At 44.6% G+C, this 19,295-nt stretch overlaps 1 protein-coding gene across 2 annotated transcripts in view; it reads right to left on the bottom strand.

Moving 5' to 3' along the window:
- The window catches only part of TRABD2B (TraB domain containing 2B), a 298,441-nt gene that overhangs the window by 118,471 nt on the left and 160,675 nt on the right, over positions 1 to 19,295 (bottom strand). For both annotated transcript variants that reach the window (XM_049808878.1, XM_049808879.1), the window contains exons 3-4: positions 18,982 to 19,128; positions 1,383 to 1,557 (exon numbers count right to left, since the gene is read on the bottom strand). In XM_049808878.1, coding sequence (XP_049664835.1) covers positions 1,383 to 1,557; positions 18,982 to 19,128 — 322 coding nt within the window. The remainder of the gene's footprint in view (positions 1 to 1,382; positions 1,558 to 18,981; positions 19,129 to 19,295) is intronic.

Here is a 19,295-nt window from a genome sequence, read left to right as displayed (position 1 = left end):
TACAGAGCAGGGCAAGCGGGCAATGATGCCCAGTTTAACCAGTATATACTGGAGCTGGGAGGATAAGGGACTTCCAAAATTGAAGACTACATCAAAACCATGATATTTGATAATCTCCGATAAACTTTGCTCCATGGGTTAGACAAGTTTTTTATGAATCCCTGTCCAATTATGAACCACCATGATATATTTTCCTACTGTAAAAGCAGTTAAGCAAAACTCCTTGGACAGAAGAAAAAGGCAAGCTGGAGATTAAATAAGCTTGGGAAAATTCAGTCTGGATACACTCAAAAAATAAATACATCAAAACGCATGTATCTCTGCTAAACCCCACAGTCTTTAATCAAAATTCCCACCGAAGTGAGTAGCGAAAGGTGAGTTGTTGCCAAAGTTCATAGCGAGAGCCATGGGATGAGAAGCAAAGTTCTGTCAAAAATGAGAAATTATCAAGGCGAGGGAGCAGGAGGAGCGGAGTGGTTCTCGGCATGACAATCTCAGGCTGCCTTGCAGTCAAGGGAGCTCAAAGAGCCACTTAAGCCAGTGCTCGGGATTCTGCTGAGCTGTGGCCCTGAGCAGTTATTATTTATACTCTTATCACACAGAAATGTGAATTCCATTGGAAAGGGGGAAAAAAAAAATAAGAAGAGGGAGAGAAAGGACAGTAGCACATACTGCTGCAGGCTGACAGAAGTACTATAGACATCTTTGTTCTGCAGATTTCACAGAGAGAATTTAAACAGGCAGAAGGACACATTGGATTTTTACTTAACAATTTAAAATGCTGGCACTTAGCTATACACTTAACTCGTGCATTTGTGCAAGGTCCAAAACAAGCCAGTCTGTACAGACACACCGCCAAAGCAGCTAAGTCACCCATCGAGAAAGTCTAACTACAGCAACCCCAACGGGTCTGAAACCCCAGGCCAACACCCCGAGCCATGCAGACGTGTCTATGCCACAGCAAGGTTCGTATTCCCACAGTCGCTGCCTGGGACTTGCAAATTCAAATACACTTCAACCACCTCCTACGCCTGTGGCCATAAACACAACCATGGTGTGAACGTAACCCAAGCAACCCACAGGTTGGGCTGGGAAGGGAACAAACACAACAGCGTGAAAAGCGTTAACAGCTTCACATTTCTACAATCAGATAGAAAGCAGAGGAGTGCAGCCTGTCGACGGCCCGGCTAGACCCAGACCCACCTCCTACACCAACTCACTGCATTTTAGAAGCAGGTTTGGACAAACAAAAGCCTTTCTGCTTCAAAGGCAAGTCCCCTAAGAAATCTTCCTGCAGGACCAGAGACAAAATCCTGAACCATTCAAACCACTTTACTTCCAAGCATAATAACCAAGTAAAACAGAAAAAAATCATACTGCACCTGCTCCAAAGGCAAAGAAGAAGCTCTTGTCTGTGTTTTCCCTTAAAAGCGCCATCACTCTCTTCCCCATCCTCTCATTCCTCTTGTAGATGAGCTCCTGTCTGAAGTAGCTGTCTATCTCCTGAGCCGTCACCTGCTCGTGGGGTGGGAGCGTTGTGTTGATGAAGTTAGGAACCTGAAATGGAGAGAAAGACTGTAGTTCAGGTGACAGCGGTTAAATAATCCCCAAAACACTGGATGTTTTAATCTAGCCTTATTTAAACCACCTGAGCATCATACAAAAGAAAACCTCAAAACCAAAACAACACTTGGAGGATGAGAGCTTGTGACGTTGCTGGGAATACTACAAAGAAAATACAGATCGCCAACTGACATGCCTTTTTTTTTTTTTTTTTTTTTTAAATTAAATTGGCATTTTACTAAGTGAAACTTAAGTTAATTTTTACTTTTCTCTGTTCCTTCAGCAGAATGTAGTTTTAGGTGTTACATTTGGGTTAGTTACTAAAACCTTTATTCTCTGCTTTTTCAACACAGTTCATTGGCTATTTAATACCAGAACAAATCCTATAATCTGCTCGCAGCCAAGTTCACTGTGAACTTGAGTAAGGACTGCAAGATTTGGCTTGTATATGTCCCTTTTTAATAACCTAACAGTTAAAAAAGTAGGAAAGGTTAACAAATCCAGACATAGGAAGATGTAAACAGGGTAAACCCCGTCATCTTTCTTGCAGCTTTAGATGCTATTAGGTCTCACCAGAGAAGACATGCATTGCAACACATAAATCCCTGGAACATTCCTGGTATTTCCGAGGAAGGGATTTCCACAGGAACTGCTCCTTTAGTCCCTGTTCTTGTGAGGAGAGACAGAATAAGGGTTGAAACCTCAAGGACCATTCCGAGTCCGGGCAGCAGACCCAGGAGTGAGCCAAGACCCCCGCTATTAATGGACAGACAAGCCAGAAGTCTCTGATTATTAGGATAGGCAACTTGTTTTGAGACAGTGAGAGTCCAAGGTCTACCATGAGAGTTTGGGAGCTTACGGGCCCTGCAGCGAGCAGTGCTGTAAGTGGGCAGCGTTTGATGACTGCTAACAGGACCCAGGCAGGCACCTTCCGGCAATTTTCTGCGCCTCACCACTGGAAAGCAGCTTAAGCTTCAAAACTCAGACTCGGATTTCTGAGTCCCCGGGCACATGTAAAGCTGCCAGGATTTCCAGCGTTAATCTGAGTCGGTGGTAATGACATTGCATGCATAGACCATAAGGGGAACATCCCTCACTCGCTGTGCTGAAATACTTGATGCAAGGACTCTGTTACTTTGGTTAATGCTTTCTCTGGTTTTCTACTATACCAAATTCCTGTAGACTCGTTTTCTAAAACTTGCCTTTAGTCTTTGTTTTTCAGCCCACCTCTTACCCTCCCACTTGGCCACGTGATTTTATCACAACAATTTTTGTCGCTTTCCACCCCCTTCACTCATACTGCCTCTCCAAAAGCTTTCAGCAAGTTTTATGGAAAGAACCGATTTCCACCTTCTCAGTGGCTCTCCTGAAAGCTTTTTCATTGCAGCCTCCTCTACAGCTCTCCTCACGTGCGGAGTACCGAGCAGCAGAGATTCCTCACCACACATTATGCAGAAGGACAAGTCCAGGCCTTGCTCTGGATTCCCACCAAAGTCTGTACCCAGCTGGGTGAGACAGAAACGGGCACCACATCTCCTGAGCCAGGGAATCCCACGTGGCTGGAGTTAACACTGCTGCTGACAGCAGCCTGCCCCAGCGTATTGGGCCACGCAGACCAGCTGGACCTTTGATTTTCCAAACGACTTCTCAACCTGCTTTGCCAAATCACCGTACTTCTCACAGCACGTCCCCCCTTAAGGGTTCAGTTGCATTCCCCTGAATCAATCCTTCCTCCAGGCTTTCCAGCACAGCTTGGCTTTGCCAGCGTATCTTGTGAACTCCTCAGAGCATGCAAGCACTTTGCACCTTGCTCTCAGTTTAGCCCTTTGCCAGCACTCAACAAATACTAAGTCCCATTAAGCCAGACCTATCGGAGACACCAGTTTCCTGTTAATACGCAAGGAAGCTGCCTCCATGTCTGGCAAGAATGTGCGTTTGTCTCAAAGGGACGCAGGAGCAGCCTGCCGGCGTTGCAGGGGCAAAACGCTGCTGGCTGTGGCAGCAAAGGATGTAGTGGCTTTGATTCCTGGTGAAAGGCAGAGAGAGATTTTGATTGTAGGAATAAGGTCTGAGAAATGAGTAGCCATTTTACACTTGCAATAACCTCTGCAATGCAAAGCTGTAGATCAGTTGGCCCACGCAGATATCAGAAGCCTTTGTATCTCATCTATACTGTGGGTCTGTGTTTAATGGGTTGAGGTAGCTGAGCCAGGAGTCAAGGGAGCCTTCAGAGACTGAAATGGAAGGTGAAATTATTTGGGAACATCTGAAGGCTCAACACCCACAAAGGAGCAGTCTCTTCTTCCCCACTTTTGGCTGAAGGGAAGTGAAGGCTGGGAACTGATGGGACCTGGTCGCGAATCGCCTAAGATGCTTTGGGGGAAGGAAGGTACGGCATTGCCCGTGAGGACAACCTGCTCTTACACAATGCAGGAGGAGCAGTGCTGGGGGCTCGAATGGCTTTGTGCATCCTGCTCCAACCAGGGGGAAGCTCTCACGCTGGAAGTCTAGATAGCCCAAGGACAGAAGTTGTATTCTGACCTTCGCCAAGAGGGTCTTTGCCAAGAAGGAAAGCACCTTCCTTCAGCTTGTGCGGCACCATCACTTGCAATCCTACATCCACATTCAACCTCCAGTTTGTTCCTCCTCTTTATCTAATCTAAAATACAGTCCACAAAATGGAGACATTTTCTTACCTTTTTTCCCCTCCCTTTCTTTCTTTCTCTTCTGTGGGAAAGAGTTTGCCAATGGCAGAGAGAGAAATATAAAACCAAGGACTGAGTTTTGTCAACATTCCTCACGCTTGTCCGAGGAACAACACAAAGGCAGGCATCACCTCTAGAGGCACATCATCAGCTACAGGTCCTGCTGCACCTTGTGCATTCCTGCATTTCTAATGACTGCTCCATCACTGGCAAAAATAAAACACGCACGTATGTTTCTGTGTGCGTGTGGCAGAGAAAAGAAGATAAATGACTGAATTAAGTATGCCTGTACACAGTAGTGCAACCACACTTTGAGCTACGACACTGGCCCCATTAATCACCACCGCTCCTCCCTGTATCGCAGTTGCTTTCCACAGTCGGTGACATAGACCATGCCTGGCTTCAAGGAGGCAGCTGCTCCTGTTGATTTAAGAAACCCTTTGGATTCCTAACCACCAGACAGGGATCAGGAAGTCAAGAAACAGTGACACGCAATTAGGAGGCTGTGAACTGCAGCCAGAATTCAAGGGGGTTTTTTTGGAAAAAAGAAAATCTGCTGTTTTAAAAGGATGGGCTAAAGAATGCGCCAGAGGGATGCACCCTCCCTCTTCCACTTTATCAAATATTTTTGTTTCCATTCAGTGTAAAAATTAATTTTAACATTTTAACGATAGTGTTTGTTATTTTGAACTGAGAGTGAATGGATGAGACATTTGCTTTGCCAATGGGTGAGGGACTGACCTCCTGATAATAGCTGAATATGGCTACTAGTATTTAAATTTATAGTGGGGTGGATGATGTGACTGTTGAGAAATCCTAACTTCTAATTTTGCTGCTCATCTAGGAGAGCAGCAGTTGGATCAGCAGAAAAACACAGTGCTACCCATCACCTGGGGTGTGCTCACTTTGTAGTGAATATACATGACAAATAGATTCCTTCTGTCCAGTCCCTGCAAGCCAGACAGTTTTCTGAGAATCCAACCAGCTCATATATGTATATATATAAATACACACACTACATATTTCCCATGGAAACTCAATAATGTATTTCATTCAGAGGTGTTCAAAATAAAGAATATTTTGTTTGACTGAATCGGCTAGAACTCTTCCTTTTTTCTATTCCTATTTACTCTGGGTTATGGCTCTCCTATGAACAGTATAGATGGACCCCAAACTCAGTCGTTAGGTACACCCTGCATTTCTTAAGCTTTTGAGGTTAAAGGAAGAGAATACGAGAACAAAAAGAAGTTAAGTCCCAGCCTTGCAGAAATTTCTTCCCCTCCACACTGCCTGTGTAATTTTACTTGAGTCAGTATCCCTGATGGAATATATGTGTGGGTAAAGCTCTGCGCACACGTCCGAGCTCACAGTGCTGTGGGATGTGGGCCATAATTCTTCACCTTTGAAGTCAGTGGGAGCTTTAGGAAGAAGAAAGAGGAAGGATTGTGGAGTGGTTATGACACTACCCTGAAAAAATGGTTCTGTTCCCATGGGCAATACAAATCTCTTGCATGATCACAAGCATGCCATTTGGGTTTAGACCTTCAAAGGGAACTCAGCACTTAACCTCCACTAAGTATCTTTGAAGCATTTGGCTTTATTCCTCCTGTCTCTCAAAAGTCCATCTGTAAAATGGGGACAGCAAGACTTTCCGACTTGATGTTACATACAAGGCGCTGGCTGAATCCAGCTGTTGAAGGACCCAAAGGAAGATCCGAAGTCCAAGACAATGCTCAGCAGTAACCTCCTTTCCCACAAATACTTTGTGGAAGGAGGTTGGGATTCTGCTGCAATCATTAGCATAAGAGCTAACAACATACTTTAGCTTAGAAAAATGCATCAGCTGTATCTCAAGATCTATGCTATGCTGTCAGCTTTGTCTATAGAGACAGAGAAATAAATGAGAAAAAAAAAAAGAAGAGAAAAGTAAAATATATTGGTGCAGAGTCTTTTATCATGTTTAGGGCTTACTGCCAAAGTTCAGCTGAAAATTCATAAACACTGGACTACATTTAAGTACATTTTCTTATTTACTATTTTTTATATTTGGACAACTATTCTGGGCAGAGGCACGATGCCAGAGTGTGTGAATATCTATCTGCAAATAATTTTTTTGGACACATATAAGCACCATCAACTTTGGTTAACTTTTTTTTTTTTCCTGCTTTGGATCTATTGGCTACAGTGGAACTGCTCTAGATTCAGTCCAGTATCAAATCACAATCAGATGTGGAGGAATAGCGTTATTGCTCCTACTCCTATATACTACATTTCCCAATCCTCTGATAACCTTTTTTAGCCTCGTTCTTTTCCAGTGATGCTAGCCTATTTCTGGAATGTGCATTCAAATTGTAAGATGATGTCAATGAAAAACCAACACTACCAACATTAGAATAAAGGGCTGCATGCCCTTTCTTGCCTGCGTGCAGGCAGAGGTGCTCTTCAACCATACGTCTATCTGCAGATGGAGAAGAGAAAGCAGAGATAGGGAAATGGGAAGCCAACCCCTGCCAAGGAAAATATAGTGATCCTAAAACCTTTCCTGCCTTTATCTTCCTATACCTTGGTCAACCCTTTCGTCTTCCGAGACTCCTCTCTCTCACTGTCTCCTAATCAGCAGATAACTGATGGCTTTCCAGCCTCACCTCCCAGGCAGCGTCCAAACTCCAGACTGCCACAAGAACAGCATCATCACTAATCCTTGCAGGGGAATCTCTTAATAACAAAAATGCCTTATTTCTCCTTCTCTCCCCAGAGCATTCACAGGCTAAACAGAGAAAACAGGAGGAGGCACACCCAGGGTCACAAGGGACGTCTATGGCAAGGCGGAGAGTTGGCCATCAGCGTCCCCAGTTCCAGTCCAGCACCTCAATACAAACCCCATCTATCATTCCCTGACAGGAGGGCTCAGCCTCCATGCTAGTAATCCTTATCTCCAGTTGTTAGCAGGAAGCTGTTCCCAGATCATGCTGACTATATTAATTTTTTTTTTTTTTAAACATGATAAAGATTGGGTTCTTTTTATTAGTCTTCTAGTTTACGAGCTTTACGTGGGCAGAGGCCAGAAGACAAGTAAGGGATCATGCTTTGAAGGATTTCCCCTGTACCATGCAGGTCAGGAACTTTTATACGGTTGACAGCACTACGCAAGATAAGGATCTCAAGAGCTGACAGCGCAGCTTATGGGGGCTGCCAGGGAGCCAAAGCAGCATCCCGAAATCTGCTGGCTCCTCTGACAAACTGGATGGCCCTAAATTCACACCAGCCCTTCTTGGGTCAGAGGCGGACATCTGAGCTCGAGTTATCATTCGTTTATGAAGGGAGGATACCCTCCCATTAACCAGCCTTGACAGGGCAGTGTGGTTTTTACTGCGGTGCAGCAAAATATACTGCTCTGGACTTGGAAGACACCTGTTCCCTCTGATTTATGGACCCCTCTGGCATCTGGGAGAGCAATATCCACTTACTGCAGCCTCTGATACGAAGTATTCAAATAGTGCAAAGTGAACGGGCTGCGAGAGCAAACTTCTTCACGAGGAGGACGTGGCTGCTGCATAGATGAACGCTGCTGCTGACTTGACTGGTTTTCCTCCAGCACTCCTGATTTTCCGTCCTGACGGAGACCTTCAGCAGCCAAGGAAGGGGGGTGTCTGGTTAATCTGATTTAGCCCAAAGCCCAAAGTTGGCAGGTGCGAAGAAGAAGAGCTTCCAGCTTGTTACGGAAAGGGGAAACAAAACGGTGTCCAGTTCGAGCATGTTATGATTAACCCATTATTGCTCTCTTTTAAGCACCAAAATGTAAAGTAATATATTAGAGGCCTGAGTGGACTGTAAAAGGAGTCTTTGATCTTCGGGATAAGTCAGTTCCATCACTCCTTTCCCTTTCCCAGGGCAAACATCTACCCAAGATGGGACTTGAGAATATATTACAGGCACATCCAGCACATTTTGGACGTCGTGGTCGGGATAGTTATGTCAGTTTGGTGGATTTTGGGCTGCTGAAATGGTTTATTAGAAGCATACCCTGACACCAAACTCAGATACAGACTCAGACTGATTTGAAATCACAGAAAGCTTAAACATATCCCCAGTCTGTGCTCATCCAGTTTTGATCCCACCCCTTTGCAGAAAGCAGAGCAGTTCCCCAGGGACAACTCTCACTGCAGCCAGAAACTTGCAAGTTTTGGGCGCACATCAAAAAAACAGTTGCACTTCTCGCACCCACGCTTGCCCACCAGCCATGCTGTCCAGCCACAGCCATCCCCATGCCACGGAGCCCTTTGGGAAATACTGTTTGGGTTTGCACCAACTCATGCATTTCCACGGCAGGAACGGATTTTTCCATCATGTCCCTTGGCTTAGCAGGAGTCTGTAGTGTCCCAAACCTCCGAACGCAGGGACCAGCCCTGAAAAACTGCAAGGCAAAAGGGACGGCCAGCTCTCCCTTGGTGGAAAGTGCGGTCTTACAAACCAGGGGCCTAACGGAGAGGGGCTTACGAGCCCTGAACTATTTTCTGGCTTCGATTCACTGCAACTGGGATGCGTCGCTGCAGTTTCCAGCATTTCTGCTCTGCTTAAGCACGTCTAATCCTCTCTGAGCTAAAGGCTGACGACTCCTTTCGCCGGCTGTGCTGCACTGATAAGGTCCCCATTCCCATCCCGGGGGGGGGGGGGTTCAGGCTCACGGGACGGCAGCTTCAGTCGGTGTGTCTCACACCCCCATGCCAGCAAGCCCAGCTCCTCTTTTCCAACGCGTTGCTTCTTCCGTCTGCTGCCTCAAAGGAAAGAGGCACAAGGCTAGCGGCCCCAGCAGCCTGCCTGGAGCCTTTTCCCTGGGAACAGCAATGAAGAGGAGAAGAGTCTCCTCTCACAAACCCAATATTGTAGCACATCAGAAACCCACAGAAAATACCTGCATGAGGCTGGAGAGAAAAAAAAAAAAGCAAAAGCAAAAATGCTTTTTTGCTTGAAGGGAAGTGAGGGAGGAAAGAACGTCTGAGAGCACAAGGAGAGCCAGTGTAAGAGCAAGCACATTTCTTGGGACCAGCTCTGGGGAGCAACTTCTGGCTGTGAGCTAATCCCTGCCCACTCACATTACTGCTCAGGGGCCATGTATGTGGCAGATAAATTGCAGCTCACACCAGCAAGCTTTCTGTAATTGGCCTACCCGATTTAAAGCTAGCTTGGGTACCTCTCAGCATGGCGTGGCAACTTGAGTGTGAAAACGGAGGTCTTCAAAACTGTTTCAAACTGGCTAGCGCTCAGGTCTATGAGCCACTGGAGCATCTAAATTTGTAAATAGAGAAAAATTACAAATAGGAGAAGATGCGGAGGGCGAAAGCAGGCCGAAAGCTCGTGAAGTCTCTACGGATAGTGCATGATACTTTTAAAAAACAACTCCACGGGTGGCACAAAAGCTGTAGGAGTCATTGCTGGCCTGAGCATAAACGTGCCTGCAGGCAGAGCGGGCTGCAGCCCCCGGAATGCCTGGACACCCCTTGTCCCTGCAGCTTCAGCCCCTACGGCACCTGCGTGGAAACCCTTCCCGGGAGCCCCAAACCCGTCCTGCCACTGCTGTTCTCCCAGGTGGCACCTGGCCAAGTGACAGTCACGTGCCCTGCCTGCTTTTACCTTCTCCTCCCATACATTTGGATTGAGGGAAAGCATGTTTTCAAAAAAAAAAAAAAAAAAAAAAAGAGGTAAGGGGGGGAAAGGCAGAAAGGCCACAGGGATGGGCTGTGCATCTCACAAACAGCTTGGGGGGGTGATACTTTTATCCTGTTAAAAAAGATTTTCAACAAATCCCTGTGAAGTCATGACCTCCATGTATGTTTTCTATTTGTTTTTCCACACCAGTTAAATAGTTGCTTTCCAAGCACTTAGGAAGGGAAAAAAAAAAAAAAAAAAAAAAAAAAAAAAAAGAGAGAGAGAGAGAAGCAAGCAACACTGAGCCCTCCCCCCAGGCCTCCCTCCCCACCCCAACCCGGTCCCTGCTCCCCTCGGTAGCGATGCCAAAATATGCAGCCGGCCTCTCTATCTGAATGAATGTTTTGATTAAAGAAGTCTTAACAAAACACAGTCAGAACAATGATCCCGGCCCCCTTTCTGCAAGCTTCACCCAACTATGCAGTGTATATTTAGGACCAGATTACAGGGACCTGTTCATTAATTGAATAAGGATGACAAGCCTGCAGTGTATGCAAATAAAGGTTTGGGTTTCAGTGGGGAGGGTAAATCTTAACTACCTAATGATACTCCTGCCCCACTTAAAACCCCTTAAACATTGGGATTTTTTTTGAGGCCAGCTTTCACGAGCTCACAAACATATGGAAAAGTTCAAGTTTTTCTACTTCCCTTCCAAATGCTTTGTTTCCTCTGACAAAGAATATTTTTTTTTCTGTTCTGACACTAAAACCATCACCTATTATATTGCCATGACACCCAAGTAAAGATACTGATCAAAGGGCAAAGCAGGGCAATAAAGTGAAAAAACTGGGGCCAGAAGGTTTGGTTTTGGGGTTGGTTTATTAAAGTATTGCAAATTTTTTTTTCCAAAGGTATTTCTCATTTTGTCTTCTGTTACACAGTGAGAGAACAGCTGGTCAGTAGCGGGTACAAACTCAGCTTTGGTTGTCTTGAACATATATTGTTCAGGGCTCTTCCGTGAGTTTCTTCCCACCCCTCTTTAGTAAAATGCTAGGGAAAGCCTGAATGTTTATGTGAAGTTTGCAGTATGATTTTAACCTAAGGCAAGCGTGATCCAAAAGATACAGTTTGCAAAATATCACATAACTTGGCAGGGAGCAAAAAGCTGGTTAATAACACAACAGCAGCTGGGCTGGACACAAGACCTCCGGAGCTGACACCACAAGGCAGGGCTGCGTGGAGATGTCCCTGCCCTCCTGTTTGGTCCTAGCAAAACTCCAGGCTACTCCAAATCCAACCAGCTGAAGCTTTCTAGTCACACTGGCATCTGGAACAAATTGGATGATGACTTTTGGACTAATTTTAATTTATTTTTTTTAAGGTGGGGTTGTTTGAAGGGTCTAGTATAGGACATAAAAACGCAGAACATCTCCAAGAAAGCATTTAGAAATGGAATGGGGACCAGTCAGGAGAAAAATAAGGAATGATTCAGATGAAGTCAGCGAAATAGAGACAAATTAAGTTATCCTTGAAACTGATTTCTTTGCATCTAAGCTGGTGGAACTGTGTAAGTCTTGACTTCGGGTTTATCAGCAATCAACTCTCTCGGAGGAGAGAAGAGAAGATCCATCAGATAGCACAACCAGTTTACACTGGAGAACCTGATCGACGGTGTTTATTACTGTGCATTACCGAATAGCAATGTCAGACCAAGAAATGTTGTGTCAAGGAGTACCCCAGAACACAGACTTTTCAGATAATGTCAAATACTAATCCTGCAAAGTCAGCCAGGACAACCAAATTTTCCCCTTGTCCCCCTTTCTTCCCCTGCCTGTCATAATGAGGTGACAAAGACATCTTCTGGATAAAACACAATGGGAGAAAAAGCATTTTGCACATTCAACCAACAAGATATTGTTCAAAAAAACTAACAAGTCTTTTTCATTTCTCTTGAACAAGTCTTTCCAAGAAACACTTCATAAACCAGCTCTTTAAAAAGAAGGGATAGTAAATGCTTTACAGCATACATACAGCAGTGCACAGAAAGCAGCATGCTACTACCTTGAACTCCAAATGTTTTTACCACTCTTTCATACTCTTTTATAGTTTATTCCTTTACTAATAAATACAGGTAGTCAACAACCCTTAAACGTTTTTAACGTAAATCAGCCCTTTTCTGTAGGTGAATATGCTCCTCTTCTAATAATGCAGCAGTCTTTGAAAGAAAAATCTTTGCCTTTAAATGTCTTCTTCTAGTTTCTCTCTGACTTTCTCTTCTATCCCACTGCTTTCTCCATGGAAATTGGAAAGAGGAAGGAAGGAACTTCCAAGGTAAGACAACTCTAAATGCAAACATGTAATGAAAATTCTCAAGCAAGAACCTATTTGCAAAACTTGTAGCATGAAAATTATCTGGGCATGCTCCAGATTATTAATAAAAAAAATAATCTTTGCAGTGTTTTCCCCAGCACTGTCATCAACAAGTAGACTTAATTCTCACAATCTGGATCTGTAACCAATTTTCTGAAACACATAAGCCAAAATATAATATTGCTCCAATCTGGAATCCTGTTCTGACATAATATGAAAATTAGACTCTGAAAGTTCTGGCTGCACTTCTGGTTTTTTTTACTTCCAAATGCTCACAATATACCGAGACACAAAGCTGTAACTCAGGTGTAAGAGGAAAGAAAGTACGATCCCAGCCGCAGCGGATCAGGGACTACGGGAAGGCAACATCTCTCCGGCAGCATCCAGTGCTACGGCCCAAAGACGAGAAGGCGGCGGCCGTGCTCTGCTCACCATCGGGCCACAAGCGGCGATGAGCGCACGTGTCAGCGTCACCCGGCCAGCAGCAGCGCTGCCATCAATGCCATTTTAACGAACGCCCCTGGAAGCGTTACTGACCCTTCGCCTGGACCCAGAATGAGAAACTGCAGCCGGGACAACCTTGCACTTGCTTCACTGGAAAGCCTATAATCATTTTCCCTGGAAGAACGAGAGGCTGTGCCAGTTCGCCTGCACTTTGTTACAGCTGAAAATGATAAGATGCTTCCAAAGCGTTACATTACAATAACTGTGCCTTCAGTTTATGGATTTATCTTCCTTTGCCCTAGATAAAACTCCATGCCTTGGACAAATTAAGTCTGCTTGTCACTCAACACTCCACCTAATGGTCTCAGCTGCGTGTTTCTGCAGTTATTGAAGCTGGGGCATTCCACAGATAGTTCTCATTGATTTGAGAAGTGAGCCAGAAATCCAGTTGTATTTTATCCAGAATGAGAACAGGGCAAGTTAATGATGTAATTAGACTTATCAGGACCCTTAAATCTTAAAGGACAGGTTGAAATGCAGGATGATAACATTTTTAAAGGGGTACACAACACAACCTGGCTATTTATAAACAGCAAGTGCATTGTGAAGCGAGGGACTAAACCTTCTCTGGTTTAGGGAGGCCAACGACTGACATTGGGTTAGCGTACAGATCTCTAATGTTGTGTTAGCAGGACCACCATATGCTTTTCAAAGGCAACACCCACTACCTAAATCTGTATGTCCACATGAATCCGTGGGATTTTGAACCGCAGAGGCAACTCAAGACATGGGTGACATCGTTCTAGTAAGTTATACAAAAAGCTCAGTTGTTTCTGATGGACACAGCTTGAAGGAGGCGGCACAGCGATCCCTGAGCACCTGGAAGGGGTTGAGGCATGTCTGCAGGCTGTGGCGACCGCCAAGCGACTTCACTGCGTAGCTTGCTTTCCTGTGCAGGATGAAGCCAAGACTCTACCTCTCCTGGCAACAAGATCATTATACTCAGGTGAGCGTAAAGCCCGTAAACTGGGTTAGTCACAGGCCTAACTTGATTTCTTCATTTTGATATCCAGTGATGGCTGAGCCCACTGGGACTCGTACAAAGCCTGCTGAAGGCATGGAAATATTCTCCATTATTTCCATAAGCTTTCAATACAGTCCAACACACAAACCATAAAGGCTCTGTAGATGAAGGGTGCTTTATAAGTGGCAAGTATGACTCTTGCATTGTACTGTTAACTCTAACCGGGACAGGCAAATAACAAATATGCAACCAGTAGAACCTGGCTTAAAGAAAACTGTCTATATGGAGCTGTAGGCCTCTGATATGCCAGATCAGCAATGAGAGAGGAGAAACCATCTCCTCGGACCCGAGCCTCTCCTCAGGTCAGGAGCGTGGCTGAGGACAGAAGAGGAGAAACAATAGCTGGAGACCGCAGGTATAGTTTTTGGGAAAGGCTGAAGGAGAAAAATCTCAGCCTCGGCTTTTCAATTTTCCTCTCAACAAAGCATACACAGGAATACAAGGAAACACAGAACCGGCTAATTCCACGCTGGCAAAGACGAATCTGCTTTACAGAATTGTCCTTAAAAAACTGAACAGCGCAAAACCTACCACAGGAAGTAACTGGTACAAGATATCCCTGAACCCCAAACTCAAATGTTTATGTTTAAATAAAGACCTTTACATCAGACTTAGGAGCAAAATACAAGATAAATTGTTCTGCACCCTATTTTTTCTTCACCAAGACTTCAGGTCATTAGGCAACTCCTTAGCTGTCTCAGGTAAGAAAAAGTATCCTCTGGAGGTAGGTAATTTTCTAATTTTGCACTAACAGGGTTTTTTTGCATTTTAACACATCTGGACATACTGACCTCAATTCCCTTGTGAGAGTGTCCGACAGAATACAGAAGTTAAAGCTACTGATCTAATCCAATGCATTTTTGCTTGTAGGGAACTTTTTTCAAAAGGAGAGAAAGAAACTATGACTTCTTTGAGGCAAAAAAAATGAGTGAGCAAAAAATACGCCTATCCTATCTTTAACTTAGAATACTTTGTCTTTCATATCATTTTGACTCTCTGCCCAGAAACTCTAACATAAGCCTCTTGACTGCAAAAGTCACAAGAGAATCAAGTGTTTGCAGAAGGCTGTAGAAGAAGGAGAGATGTTTCCTCCTCCACTTTTGGGTCATAGTCTGAGTAAACTCAGCCCCTTAAAGTTTTATTAAGTTTAAATAAGGATTTATACGTTTGGAAAAATGGTGCTTGGAAACAAAATTTAAGAAAAAGAGAGAGAGAGAAAGGAATGAGGAATGTAATATAACCACAGGAAAGCAGAGGTGTTTCCCCCTTTCGCTGTTCTTAATTAAAATAAAATTAAAAAAAAAACCCCACCACTGAAACTGAGAAGGATTTGTTTAGTCCTCCACTGTCATCAGTGCTGATGGCTCTGGGACAGGAAAATGTCAGGGATTTGGGAGCAGCTCACACCCCTCCACTTCGGCCACCCTACCCTGGCTAAGCCAGGCTTCCCAACCGCACAGCAGGCAGCATCTCCGTGGGCTGGTCCTGGTCCCAGTCCTGGTCCCGTCCCCAGGTGCCAAAGGAGCTGTCCTCTGACCTGGTGCCCAAGCTCCTGCTTCCGTCTAGGAAATAACTTTCCCTCTACTTTTCCTTCCAGCACCCTCCCTTCCGTGCAACCCCTTGGCACAGACTCGGTCCCAGAAGGACTCTGCCCTCTCCTCCCAAACATACTCTGGTGCTGAGAAACTGCACATTTCCCAAACTCCCTGGGGGAGGCTGAAGAGGCTCAGGAAAGTAATCCGTAACACCTCGAGTCAACTGTATTAGTATTTCCACTTCTGGTCCTTCTTTCTGCTCCAGGACGAGTTTTGCTCTAAAGACCTCTCAGCACCTTGCAGATGGCTACTGAAGATGCTCCACCTCCCACGATTCACACTAGAGGAATTTAGGAAGTTACTGCACTAAGATAAATACTCCCCACCACCACTGTCCCTGCTGCGATGTTAGACTTTCTCAGCTACTTCCCAGTTCATTACAGTGACCTAAACCAAGGGCTCTGCACTGAGGCAACTGATGGACAGGTTCACCTTTATTTTGCAGCTCCTGCTAACCTCCAAGGGACAAGCAGGCACTAGTAACCTTATAAACAGCCCCCAAATGAATCCTCAGAGTGAGAGTCACAGCCTTCTGCAGGTCTCCCTGGCCACACGGGATGGAGCTGAATTCCTGACCTCCACCGTTCACAGAAGGGCTGAGTCTTACAACTCCATTCCTGATCTTTTGTTCCTTTCTATGTGATATTTCAAAGCTGCGTTAATGGTACCAGCTCCAAGGACTCACCAGACCTCTGAAGAGCTGGGCCAGCAGTTAGATATCAAGGAAGAACGGACACACCTTCTAAAAACACTGTGACACTCTTGTCTCCCAAGATTGGCATGGGTACCTACCCTGAAGTTTAGGTGATGATACATCTCACTTGGGGTATTTATAGGTTTTCTGCACTTGTAGGCCAATAGTTTGTTGTCACCTGATGAGACCTGCAATACAGTCTCAGCACATGATAAATCTCTGTGCTTACATTAAACGTCTCAAGAGAAAGATCCCACGGGGGATGCTTCATGTGTAATATTTAAGCCAGGCTAATCTAATTTGGTGATCAAACGGCAAAGACTCTCTATGTCAGAGAGAGTCTATCATCCTTGCAAAAAACACACAGAATAAACTTTGGAATTACTACAACTAGCAAAAGTTGACCTGAATAGGGAGTTTATTTTAGGTTTTAATTTTCTATTTGGTTCTGCTTGCAATCAAAAATATATGGTATAAAGCTGTTTTATAAAAACACTACCAAACAAAAAACCTCTTTACCCAAATTAAAAACAACAACCCATGAGAGGAAAATACTCCACAACATTTAGAGTTCTGCAGGGACTAGTATACATATAGGGATTTTAATTTTCCATGGCCTGTAAGTGTTATAATCTCTATCAACTGTGTGCACTCTGGGACCATGACTAACACCAGTGGTTGAACTCCGATTGCTTATTGGCTTCTTTCTTCTTTCTTTAACACTGTTCTTAAACTCACATTTGATCCAACAGTTTGCAGAAATAAAGAAGTTTTTACAGCAATCTGTTCCTCTCAAGTCTAACCCACAGGTCTGTTATAGGACATTGTGTCAACAAATCACAGATGTCTGCGAGTCAATGCAACCAGTGTGAACGGGCCCAACTTGTCTCAGGGACAAAGGCTTTACTGATTACACTGATAGAGATTAAAAGATGACACAGAACATTCGGATGCCAGAACTGTCTTCATGGTTTTACCTACTAGTAGTCCTTTCTTTGCATCCATGGCACATGTACCACCACACCTTGCAAGAGTTATTTCTCCGAAATCATTACGTGTTTATCTCATGTGCTGTCCCTTGACATTGCAGAAATAGTTACAACCATTGACTTCTCCAGGACCCTCTAAAGTCACGAGCTCTCTACCTTTTCCAACACCCCGCCCCCATCTTTAGAGATGTATTCCTATCCGAGTTGCTTTCTCCCTTTACTTTTCAGTGCAACGCTGCCCAGAATGAACAGCTCTGGCAGCTTTGGCACTACACAGACTTCTGTTTCAGTACTGCCACATTAACCACCCCACTATATCCTGCTTAGTAGCGCTAAAACAATGCTTCACTTTCTAGGACTGGATTAACTGGGACAGCAAAGGGGTTTTATCCCATTCATTACCATTAACTTTTTCTACTATTTGAAAATAATAACCAGATGGGAAAAGGAGACATGACCATTTGTCCAGAATTTAAGGACCTCCGATTGTCCAAGCCGGTGTCTTTCTGCTCCTGTCGAGAGCAGGCTAGTTCTGTGATAGGTGGCACGGAAGAGCAGCTCCAGCTGCTGCTGGGTGTCTTTTACGTTTCTACCCGAAACTTCTCAGAGGGGCATACAAGACCTCTGGGAAAACACCCACGTTGTGGAGTGTGGCTGGGAGACTTGTTACCTTACAGCCAGGCTGGGGCCCTCCTCACTTTCCCAACTGTTCCTCTGAGAAACGAGTGACCTACAGAGCCCTGTGCAACTCAAGATAGCGACGGCAAGATAAGATGTCTCAGAGACCTCTGCCTCAGTCAACAAGCTGAGCTTACCCTATCTCAGTTCCTTCTTGAAGTCACATAGTTATCCTTGATTTGCATTCACTAATGGTAAACCGCTATCATGATTTAAACGTTTCATTGGCAAAACATATATAATATTGTGGCTGCCGAAGTTTATACGGGTTCCCTCCAGTCACTGCACCTGAGACAGGAGCCTGGGAACATTTATCAAAAAAATGGAGAGGCAGGAGGTGACATCTAAAGACCGAGTTTCCACAGAATTAACGGGAAAGGAGAAAGAGGAACCCATGTATTAAATGAGAATCTCAGAGTTTGCCACGAACTATCAAACTGGTCTGGAAAGCAGATTTTTGCTCCGTTTAGACTTTTTAATAGCATTGGATAACAAAGATAAACAGAGACTGAAGGGCTGCCTGAGACACATACAAAATTATTGAATTATGACATGTTTGAGGAGTTATTTACTTTATAGAGTATTTACATAAGGTTCACTTCCTCTTCATATATAAGCTCAAATATTACAAAGATTTTTTTTTCCTCCCTTAATGAGGGGACTACATACAACAGCCCCACAAACATCCATAATTAACTTTTTTTCAGGCACACTCCCAGGAGAGTTTTCCAGGCAGTCCCTTCCTTGTTCCAAGTGACAAGCAATATGACAAGAGGAAATGGCCTCAAGTTGTGCCAGGGGAGGTTTAGATTGGATATTAGGAAAAATTTCTTCACTGAAAGGGTTCTCAAGCATTGGAACAGGCTGCCCAGGAAAGTGGTTGAGTCACCGTCCCTAGAGGTATGTAAAAAAAAGACGTGTGGATGTGGCTTTTAGGGACATGGTTTAGTGGTGGACTTGGCAGTGCTAGGTTAACGGTTGGACTTGATGATCTTAAAGGTCTTTTCCAACTTAAACATGATTCTCCAGAGCAATACCAAGGAAACCCCAACTCTCTCACCAGGCAAACAAGGCACGTGTGGAAAGAAAACACAGGGCATCAAATGGAAGAGGGGAAAGAGGAGACAGAGTATAAAGTGATGACTGGGACATTGCTATTAAAACAGCTGATCCGTTCTCAAATAGCCGGCCCATCTGCAACACTTTTGCTTACCTGAGAAGTGTCATGGTTGAATATGACAGCATTCAGGTCTCCACAGTTATAATGCTTGATGAGATCTTCAGTGGTATATGGGGCCTGCAAACTACCTGCGCGGAGGCTTTCATGTTGGAGAAGAGTTTGGTTTAGAGCAAACAGCACCTGTAGAAACACAGACAAGAAAAACAGGGGAGATGTTAAAAGGTATTTAGGAATCAGAACAGCAAAGCCTCAAAGGCCAAACTTTGAAAAACTCTCCTGCACCTGAATCCATCGACCCGTTCTGGCCCAAAGTAGCAAGGGCTGGTCTTTAGGCATTCCCAACGGGA

Source organism: Accipiter gentilis, chromosome 8 (assembly GCF_929443795.1).
Source record: "Accipiter gentilis chromosome 8, bAccGen1.1, whole genome shotgun sequence".
Lineage (NCBI taxonomy): Eukaryota > Metazoa > Chordata > Aves > Accipitriformes > Accipitridae > Astur > Astur gentilis.
This window is presented reverse-complemented; position numbering and strand designations above follow the sequence as displayed.